Source organism: Podarcis vaucheri, assembly GCF_965113315.1.
Source record: "Podarcis vaucheri genome assembly, chromosome: 11".
NCBI classification, from domain to species: domain Eukaryota; kingdom Metazoa; phylum Chordata; class Lepidosauria; order Squamata; family Lacertidae; genus Podarcis; species Podarcis vaucheri.
The window spans coordinates 49,436,677-49,447,359 of NC_138749.1; the positions used below are offsets into that span (position 1 = coordinate 49,436,677).

The window sequence follows — 10,683 nt, forward strand, 5'->3', positions numbered from 1 at the left end:
CCTACTAAAATTATCCTTTGGGAATGTTTTTCCCTCCTGCCCTCCCTCTGTTTCCCTTTTTTCCTCTCTCTTGCCTCTGGGGGGGGGAGGGAATGGACATAATAATTCAAGCACTTGCTAAATAATGAGATCTTTGAAAAGCTGGTCCTTGTTGGGCTGTTGGAGCTAATTCCCTGTTCTCAATTCTTCAGCGATAAACTAAAACTAAGCTTTTCTTAAAAGTATAGAGGTTTGAAATATGCGTATGGGCACACATTGTCCCTGGCTTTCTTGTATTCTAGAAATTCACTGCCTTTCTGCAAAGTTACAGGTGAATGTTTTAAATAATAAAAAAGTGGGGGGAGGGGAATGTTAGCAAATCTCACGTTTGTTCAACTCATGTTTTTTTTAGATTGCAAACTGGGAACAGATGGCACATTGCGTGTTACTTGAAATCTGGTTATTGAACACCTCTGTGGTTACACAAGAGTTTTGCTTAGCACTTTTAAAACGCGTTTTCATTTATTGGGCTATAAACTGCTTCTTCGCTCAAAAAAGTATTTATATACTCCTAATTAAAGCACGCAAAGCAAGCTGAAGCTAAACACATCCTAAAATTCCTTTCATTTCTTTTACTGGGCATTCATGAAGTTGTTTTTTTTAAAAATATATATATATATGGTAAGATTAAGTAATGTCCTGTGTAAAATTTACATGCCCCCCCTCAAGTGGTTCACAACAACCACATTCCTTTAGATGCTTCGCTTTATGCATGTCTCAGGGCCCATTGTTTCAGTGTTACTTTAACCTTGCAGAGGAATTCAATACAGAATGAATCTGGCCTGAGAGGTCACTGGGTTCATACAGAAAGCTTTCCTCAGCCAAAGGCCACCACCTCTTCAGCTAGACCCAGAAAAACGTCGTCACACTACTAGACAGCGCTATAGAGCATTAAGAACCCGGAGCAGGGCTGATTATGAAGCGCCCAAGAGTTATCAATGTTTTCGACAGCTAAATCCCTTATGTAGCTTTCAAAACAGTTTGCTGTCCAGCAACAATGGACTTTGTTCCTTAATTACAACCAGTGACCTTTCTGCCCTTTGCTTCTCCCGGCAGTGAATAAATGGCCTCTAAACAGCAGCATTAGCCGGCATATTAAAACACACACACATCTTCATAAACTCATAGGCTAGCGTTTGCACATCACGTTAAAGCTGCTGGTGTGCACAGAGTTTTGCTCCTGGCTGCGATGCACTTGGAGGTACCAACCCAACCAAGACGCCCAAGAACGTTGTGTTGCCCTAACCTGGGCTTTTGGGTTTGCCCCCCCCCAAAAAAAAAAACAAATTGCAAGCAGTAAGAAGAGAGGAAACTTTGTCTACCACTTGTGATCGCCTAGAGCAGAAAACTTGTGGTTCATTGCTCTCGGAGCGAGAGAGGAGGACTTTGGAGAACTGTACATTAGCTGGTTCAGATTATACTATGGTTTAACGTTGACTGTGGTTTAATATGACGTGCGAACCAGGCCGTTGAGTCAAAACATATTCTTAAGAAAAACGTGTCAAGTGTCCCATGACGGTACAGAAAATGCGAAAAGCTGGCCACAATAATCAGCCGCTAGCAATTGCGTGTTAATAGGCTAAGGGTGTGTGTTTTTATACACACACTGTACCAGTTTTGGTAAACGTGCACAATGAACAATTATTGCACACACAGCATATAAATCAAATGGGAAGTTCTTGAAGACTACTTAAAATTTTCACAGGGTAACAGCAGCAGAAATTGATAAACCATAAAAGAAAGGGGCACTCATGCTGATTGGCAATTTCTGTAACTTCCTACAAATTTGGCAATGATGAAAGGGGCCAGATTTTAACATTCCAAGCCTGACATGAGTATTTGGCCTACCTGTCACAACTAGACACTCAAACCTTTCCCATTGTTCTACTTATTTACACATGTCGGTGGTGTGTTAACCACCAAATGGGCTGAACAAATATGTAACCTCAGACGTTTTTTAAATTCCAAGATACTCACATCTTCTACCTACACATCAAGGGAGTGGCATCTCTTAAGAGAGAGGAAGACACTCATTGGATTCAGTTGGGCGTGATTTTGCGTGACTTTCTGCAGTACAGAAACAGAAGAAGCAAACCCCCAAATAGACTCTTTAAGCAAAACGTTAAAATTAAATAGCAATTGTGCCTCTTGGGAATCTGCTCTCGGCTTTCCATGTTGTGGCTGTTGCTTTTTAGAGAGCTAAGCGCCGTCAGAGATGAGAAGACAAAGGTTTTGAATATTCAGTTATTAATAAATTTCAGAAGCTATTTAAAGGGAGATGCCAGTTTAAGTGTGGAAATTGATTCAGCCACCCACTGCTGGAAAATCCATGCCAAGTCCTAAAGGGATGCTATTTGTGTGCTGGTCACGTATCTACTACATCTTTGGACAGAGGAAAGATTCGATTTTAATTCCCCAAATATATCTTCTTCTTTTTCCTCGGCAAGGACTATGCTTGGTTATCTTTTTAAAAAGAGAGAGAGAGAGAGAGAAAGGGGAGGAGAAGGAAACAGCACCACAAAGTGCCACATCCTTTTGCAGCAAGGTTTCACATCCAGACACATAATATTTGATTGAAAGGAATTTCTCCCCGAAGTAAAAAAACCCTGAAGGATGCTTTTAGACAGTAAGCCAACACACCAGTGTGGCAGACAATGGGGCATCACTGCAGGGCTCTAACAAGTGAAGTCATTAAAGTCAGTTTGAGCCAACAGCAGTGGGTGTTACTGGTAATTCAAACTCCACCGATTCTATAAAGGCAAGTGCTGAAATAAGAAGTGCTCCTTTGGCAAAAGGAGAAGGGGGGGGGAAACAGCTCCTCCAGACAGGTTTGTTCCTAGTTTACACATTACCTCATTTACATTACACTGGCTGAAATGTACTTTGCTTGTATATGAATTCATTCCTCATATAATTTCCTGTGTGACTGGAATGAAAAGGAACACACACACAAGGGGGTGGGGGGTGGGAAGGAGGGAGGGAGGGGAGGAAAACCACACCACTGTCTAATCTCCTGTTGCCATGACAGCAGCCTTTGAGATACTGAAATGTTCAGATTGCCAGCTAAACAAAATTGTTGAATGTGAACATTTGGCTGAAAGATTAAAAGGCTAAGGAGGTTAGGAAAGGGCAGCACCTCCCACATTCCAGCCATCCACTGAATCCAATCAAATGGCTCTGACTCTTTAACCACAAGCATTGTGAAGACTGGATTAGGGCAATTTATCTAGATAGTTAAAGCAGATTAGAGAACTGCAATTTGAAGGCTATTGGCAACAAAAGCAAGTGCCTACTGTACTGAGTTAATAAAAAGGAAAAAAACACACAACAACACTGGAGCCTGAGATTTTAGGGCAGCTTTCAGAGCACAGCAGAAGCATTTCACTAAGCCAGAACACAGACTGCACTTTATACCTTAGGAAGTCAACCAATCTGGGTCTCTCTCTCTCCCCCCAAACTCCCCACACATCTGCAGCTAGGAAAGAATTACACAGAGACCATTCAGAGCCATGTTTGCAAGTGAAGAAGGACACAACCAGAACTCAACACTCTAAATGAGAAAGAGAGAGAGAGAGAGAAGGCTGTGCAGATTACGTTGCAGGCAAATGGGATCTTGTCCAAGCTGTAATTTGCAAAAAATAAAATAAAAATCAAACAGGCATTTGTTACAGTGAGATCATTTTGAGCATGTCTTAGGGATGCGGGGGGAATTAACAAGCACAGGATTCTCTAGAGAATTATGCGCCGCACAAGAGTCACAGACCTGGCCCAACATAGCCAGTGCTTCTGAACACCTGTACACAACTTTCCTGCACTCAACGCAGAAAGTTATCCAGCTCTGAAACTTGAAATGGGAATAATGTCTGAATGATTGTGTGCAATCATGTCGCCAGCTATTACCCAGCAGGGCTCTTTCTGGAGTGGGGAGCAGGGCTGGTGGGCTGGTGGGGAGGGGTTGTCTTTGTTTAAGCAACCTGTAGAATTAATTTGACTCTTAATTATAAGCCAACAATAGCTCCCTAGATGACAAAGGAACCTTCTGTCCTCTGGATGCAGAACAATCCTTGCTTACACCAAACGCTGCCCCAGTGAGCAATAACAATAGCCCAGAGAAACCAGTCCCCTCCACCTCCCTTCACAATGCAAAGCCATTTATCCTTCTCAGAGAACATCCTTCAGACTTCAGTGGGGAGGGAGAAAAACACACACACATTTTTCAACGACTCAACAAACAGGCAGCTCACATGAAGGAACTCCTTGAGAATGCAGATAAGAGAAGGAGACTGCTGGGCAGAGGACAACATGTTTTCCTATATTTGGAAAAGAGGGTTTTGCACACAGAGATCTGGGTACAGCGCGGGACCCCTCCCCCACTGCCCTCCTTCCAAACAGGTTATCCGCACACCGCATGCCTGCTGACAAAGCACTCCTCATGGCAGTTTCTGAATTATGTAGGGCTTCCTGGCTTTGGTAGGAGCAGCAGTGACTCTCCACCTTATTATTCCACCCCCCCAAAAAAAAAACCAAAAATGCAATAACTCTTTGGGATTATCCTTCAAACCCATGGCATTAGAAGATTCCAATATCTGCTCTGCATCCTTTGTTGCTGTTGTGGGGGTAGGAATTTCTCGACACCTGGGCAGAAGGGACACCACTTTTTCCCCCTTTGAGTGTAGGCAATGAAGAACAGTCAACAAATATGCAATTTCAAACAGCAAGATTAACAAACGCCAAAGCCAAAACAAATTAAGAACCACAATGCATTGGTACTTCCCCCCGGAACAACAACAACAACAAAATAAATACCCAAACAAACCGCAAACAGGTAAGATTTACTCCAGGGTGCCAAGAGGTGACTGGGGGAAACCGAGAAAGGGAGTTTGAAATGTTATAGGCAAACAGAGCAAGAAGCTGGGCAGAAGTTGTGGGAAGTTTCATCAAACAAGAAGGAAGGGGCGGGAAAGCACATGGTCTTACCTTTTCTGTTTTCAGCTTCTTGATTCTCCTGTGGCTTTCCTCCTCCTCCTCTTCTTTCTTTACCAAGAGAGAGTTCCCCATTAACCCTGAATCTGGGGCGCTTTTGCTCACATCCCCCACGGCGGAGGCGGCGCAGTTGAAAGGGCTGTTGCTCCCAACGCCACCTCCCTTGGTCCCAAAGCCATACAAGTGCCCAGGGGGAGGTTGGCTCCCGTTGTTGTTGTTGTTGTTGTGTCCCTGCTGCAGGTCCAGTTGCTTGTCCTTCCTGGATTTCCCTCCATCCTTATCCCGCTTGGAGCCTCTGCTGCCCTGGGCTTTACCTGCCTTCTCCTCTTTATTATTTTTCCCACAGGAAGCAATAGCGCTGCCGCTGCCGTTGCTGCTGCTGGTGTTGTTATTGCCATTTGAGTTGGCGCTCACACTTTGACCCAGCGCTGAATTCATGCCAGCTGCCTCGCCTGAGCGCCCTTGGGCTTCCTGCCTCTTGCCAGCGCTGCTGATTTCAGGAATCCCATACAAGGCAGAAGAAGGCAGAGATTTACTAGCATCCTTCGAAGTTTTACTCCTTTTCACTTTTGACTTGCTCGTTTCTTTGTGTGAAGAATTCCCCTGCGGGGCGGGGGGCTGGACGGAAGCAAATTTTAGGCCATCAGCTAAAGCGGAGGTAGCGTTCACCCCACTGGAAGCGAGACCCCCACAATCCTTGGAACTCGAGGAATTATTCATCTCAAATTTCTGTCTGTCCTTCTCCAAATCAGCATCCAAATCGATGATTAAATTCCCAACCCCAATTTCCCAGTCATCACCACTGTCATAAGCATCAACCGTGTTTGGATCCACACCTTTGCCAGCAGCGGAAGTGTTCAATGACATCCTGAATATGAGACCTCTGGAGTAAAAATCAGACGAACTTTCCTTTGGAGATGGGGGGACATTCGTTTATCTCCGTGGGCCTTTTTAAAATGTAATTCTTCTCGCCTTCCTTCCCCAGGTATATTTGGGTAGATACCCTGAAGTCCAGGTCCACCTTTTCCTGCGAGGAAGGGGAAAAGTCGAATATTTCTTGGCTGGGTGTTACCAGAATATAATAAAATTAAAAATATAGAGGCAAGGGAGACAGAAAAGACACTCCATATATTAATTTTAAAGAGGTCTGATAAACTGAAGCCTTTGATAATGAGCATCTTCCCTAGAGTTGCATCCCATCATCCAAGATCACTCTTTAAAATGGCATGTACCAAAAACAAAAACCACAGCAAAAAAACAAAACAAAACCCTTTTAAAGTTGACAGATTTAAATCCACAAAAAAATGCCAAGCAGTGAATGTGATTCTGGATCACTTAGGCACAAAGAGAGAGAGATCAGCTTCCCTCCCAAAATGCATTCCAAAAATTTTGTTATTTTAAACCAGCCCCCTTCAAGTTTTGTGACTTTTCTCTAGATTAGATTATCTTGTTTCTGTGAGGGAGGCGGGGACGGAGGAGGTTACTGACACACACAAAAAGAGCCAATGAAAGTGCATATTCATTTTAGCCTTTTTTTTGTTTACCTGAGGGAAGGTGAATGCACCATTTCTGTTTAAAATGCACAGAAGATAACATTTCTAAAAGTGGTCCTAATGTCGTCTTAGGTCACCTACGGCTCCATCTGTTAAATATAGTATTACTGACTGTACAGGAAACTGATTAAGACATACACTTTAAATGATCTACTTCCAAGGCGGCCTCTAACCGCAAATGAGTGTGTGTTTGACACAGCTTAGCTAAAATTATTTTCAAAGGAATCTGCCCATTTCCAATGGCTGAGTGTCCAAATTTATTTACATACATATTACGTACATTGCTTACCTTTAATCCTTTATCATTTTTTTATTAAAAAAAAATTAAGCCAGCAAATCAAAATTCTCTCCTCACTGGTCTCAGCAAAAAAGTCAGCTCCCCCATTTCATTTTCCTTAAAAGAGCAAGTGATCACGTAGAAGAAACCAAAGTAACATTTCTGCCAGAGTAATCGTCGAGGAACATATTTCCACTTTGGCAATGAGGGGGAAAACAGAGGTCCTCCCCCCCCCCGCACGCACACACACACAAAACTACCACCACCTTTTCTTTGGAGATTTGGTGGTTTTTTTTCCTCCTTTAAAATATTTGGTTGCTCACAACTTCACAGGCTTGCAAGGTAGCATTTCACATTCACAACATCAGAAGCCCTCAAGCACCCCCCAGGAAAAAAGAAAAATCCTTTTCTCCCCTCCCTTGCTGGAGCAAAGCACCAAGATGATGTGATTGTAGCAAAAAAAAAAAAATTAAAAAGGTTGCAAAATTGTTTTCCTCCAACTTCACATCCCGTCGTCAGTTCCCGATTCTGCAGCCATCCTGATCAGTAAATAATGATCCCATGAAAGAAAACCTACAGGCGTCCGGGTTCTTACAAGGCAGAATGTGCTAACATCGGGGAAAATTAGTGAAAGAGAGGGAGGGGGGCAGAGAGAGGACTGAAAATCTGGGCTGGATTCCGCCTGTTAGTCGGGAAGTGGCATTCCCCCCCCCCTCCCGTCCTGACAGATCTGACTTCTTGAACTAACTTGAGGGGGAAAGAGGGAGGGAGAAAGAGAGAGAGAGAGAGAGAAGGAAGGGGGGAGGGAAAGAGAGGAAAAGGGAGGGAATAAAAGCAGAGCCTGATAAACCAGTTATCAGAAGATTTGGTGGGAGTGCGGATGGAAAGGGATCCTTTGCAAAAAAAAAAAAGGAAGCAAAATATTCCCACCATTTAAAGTTTAAAGGGGGTGGGGAATCGGATTGCAATTGCTTTTCAGGGTTTGGGTGTTTGCAGGCGTGAGTAAGTCATGTGGTGGGTAATTCAGTAATTAAGAGTCCAGAGATATAAAAATGGGCGACCTTGTTTTCAGGACAGAGAGTTTCCACCCCCCTCTCTCTTTTTCAGAATCGTTCCAGCAAACCCTGGTTCATCGTTTTCATTTATTCCCCTCCTCCTCCTCCTCCTCGCCTTGGCTGGGTATTTTTTAATTAGCTGGCGCTTGGAAAGCTAAAAGCTGTAATGAATTGCGGAGAGATTGGAAAAGCGGAGCGTTGCATGTATGTTCGGGGAGGGGGAAGGGTGGAAAAAAAGAGAGAGGCAGGCGAGAAAGAAAGAAGGAAGGAAGGAAGGAACGCAGCAGGCAAGAAGGAGGAGGAGGGCGCGGGAGAGCGGGGGATGGGCGAGGGAGAAGGAGCCACCAACCACCTAAAAGGAGCGATTTTGTTACAGTTCAAGCTTTTCACATCACGTGAGGATCAAGGGCTCAATTGGTCGTCGTGAGAACAAAAAAAAGGGGGGGTTGACAACCGTATCAAGAAAATACTGATCTGGTCTTTAAAAAGGAAATAAATGCGGTGGGGGGTTTGGAAATAAGGTCGATTTTTCTCTCCCTTTCCCTCGAGGGCTGGCACAGCTTGCAGGTACGAAGCCCCAAAATACTGCAAGGATTGGGAGGGTCCTTTGCAAGGCGATCTATTTTTATTTCATTGTAATAAAATGCCAGCGCAACGAACCACTTCGCGGATCTCTATCGGGCCGTGGCAGTTTTGGGGGTTGCGTTTTTATTTATTTGGTTGTTTGTTTTTTTACACGGGAGGAGGTGGGCAGAAGAGGCTGTTTCTTTTGACTCGCTCACTGCGCCAAAATCACACGGGCCGCCCCGGTTTTAAGCATTGCAAACATTTGTTCCAATGTGACAGAAGGACATTTCCTCCCCCCCCCCTCCAAAAAAATGAGAGCTTGTTTTGTATTTTAACACAAGATCTCTCCGATCTTTTTTTCTTTGGAGGGGGGAAGGTGTGAATAACAGGTAAGGTCCATAATTATGTCAATTTCTATTCTCCCTATTTGGTCAGTAACACCCACCCCCTCCAAGAAAAAAGGTAATATATTTAACGCGACCCCTCCCTTCCAGTGCACGTTAAGGATGATTTGTGCGACGCTTTCATCCCTCTCCTAAATATTCCTCACCATGATCGTGGGTTTTTATTTCTAAGCCCGAATACACCAGGTTGCACACATTTCTTAACACTCACTCCCCTTTCCTATGGATAGATATAAATATATATCAGTATATGTTTATATATATCCCCTCTAAAGTGCTATCCAGAGACACCACGCAGCCGTACTTACGGTCTGTATTGAATCGAGTTGACCTTTTCCTTCTACAACTGCATTGAGTGTGTTTTGGTTGCAGCCGATTTTTATGTTGGGAGGAAAAAAACATTTAAAAAAAGAAGAGAGAGGCTAGATTTCTTCAACAAGATTTATGGGTTTTTGGTTTTTTGTTGTTGTTGTGTTTGTTGGAAGAAAACAGCACCAGATGTCATGGACCTTTAAAATAAAAAGAGGATTTTTTTTTTAATTAAAAAAAATAAAATAAAAATCCCTGCAAAACACACAGCCTCTCGCCATGCACACATGAGAGAGCGCACTGCACAAACCAGCTCAGCTGCAAGCAGCGAGCAGCAGAAATCAGAACTGCAGAGAAAGCAGAGAGTGTGAAGCAAGCATAGACTCTGTACCTGAAAAGGGACTTTTCTTTGTTCCCAATGCCCTTTCCCATCCGTCCAATCAGAGGCCAGCTTTTATGAAACCGGGCTCTCTGATTGGACAGCTGCTCCTCTCGGCTGCCGGAGGGGGGGTGAGAAATGCACGCGCGTGCTCACACACACACACATAGAAAAAGCCTTGTATTTTGCAATCGCCCGGCTGCGCTGGGGGCTCCACTAGGCAGCCTCCTGCTACAGCAAGATACAAATCATGTTTCCCATTTCAATTACGGCATTAGCCTATACATTTTATTTAAATTAAAGGAGCAGCAAAGCGGGTGAGGAGAAGCGCAAGCCGCGTCTCCTGCAGGGAAGCAAGAGGGAGACTCCTCCACTCATTTATTTGTGTGTGTGTGTGTGTGTGTGTGTGTGTGTGTGTGTTGCTGCTGCTGCTGCTGTTTGCAAAACCACAACTAATGGCTTCCCTATGTGATTTTTTTTCCAAGGAGCCATTGAAAATCTCGTCTCGTTTCTCCGAATGGCCCCTCGCTGAATCTTTGCAACAACACGGCGCTGCCTGCGGATCTCCTTTTAATAATAATAATAATAATAAATAATACAGATGAGAAAGGCTTTTGAGCGACGCTTGCAAAAAGGAGAGCAGGGACCCTGACCCCTTCCCCCACCCGCATAAAGCCCAATCGCCCTTTCTCAGCCTCCCCCTCCCCCCATATTTTATATTCTGCTCATTTTTACAATATGACTTAAGTAGGACAGTTCGATATTTATTGCGCAAAGGAGTTGTAACCCTTTTGTTTCCAGCTTGCTGATTTACTGCCGCGAGCACCGAACTGGAATAGCAAAAAAAAAGAAGGAAAAAAATCCACTTAACGACCACGTGAACACATCAGTGAGAATACAATTATTTTTCAGCTTCCCCGCCCCCACCGCCCATCACTCCGCTTAACCTCCTTCCAGCGACTGCAGCTCATCAACAATTGCATTTTGCTTTGGATTGAGAGCCAACCACGGATGCATTGAATATCAGGAAACTAGAAAGAGACTGCATTTGCACAGCCCTTCCCCCATCCTCGTTGTACAGAATGCCTTCTTTTACTGCAGCAGCCTAAAGGACTGC

The 10,683-nt window shown here is 44.1% G+C and overlaps 1 protein-coding gene across 3 annotated transcripts in view; it reads right to left on the bottom strand.

The window, feature by feature from the left end:
• The window catches only part of ZNF608 (zinc finger protein 608), a gene marked incomplete at its 3' end in the record, with an annotated part of 124,605 nt that extends 115,069 nt beyond the window's left edge, over positions 1 to 9,536 (bottom strand). For 2 of the 3 annotated variants that reach the window (XM_082191535.1, XM_082191537.1), the window contains exons 1-2: positions 9,187 to 9,536; positions 5,017 to 6,049 (exon numbers count right to left, since the gene is read on the bottom strand). In XM_082191535.1, coding sequence (XP_082047661.1) covers positions 5,017 to 5,889 — 873 coding nt within the window. In that variant the 5' untranslated portion in view covers positions 5,890 to 6,049; positions 9,187 to 9,536. Of the gene's footprint in view, positions 1 to 5,016; positions 6,050 to 6,864; positions 8,253 to 9,186 lie in introns of those variants that run through there. The other variant, XM_082191536.1, reaches the window with a different exon arrangement.
• Between the last annotated feature and the right edge of the window lie 1,147 nt (positions 9,537 to 10,683).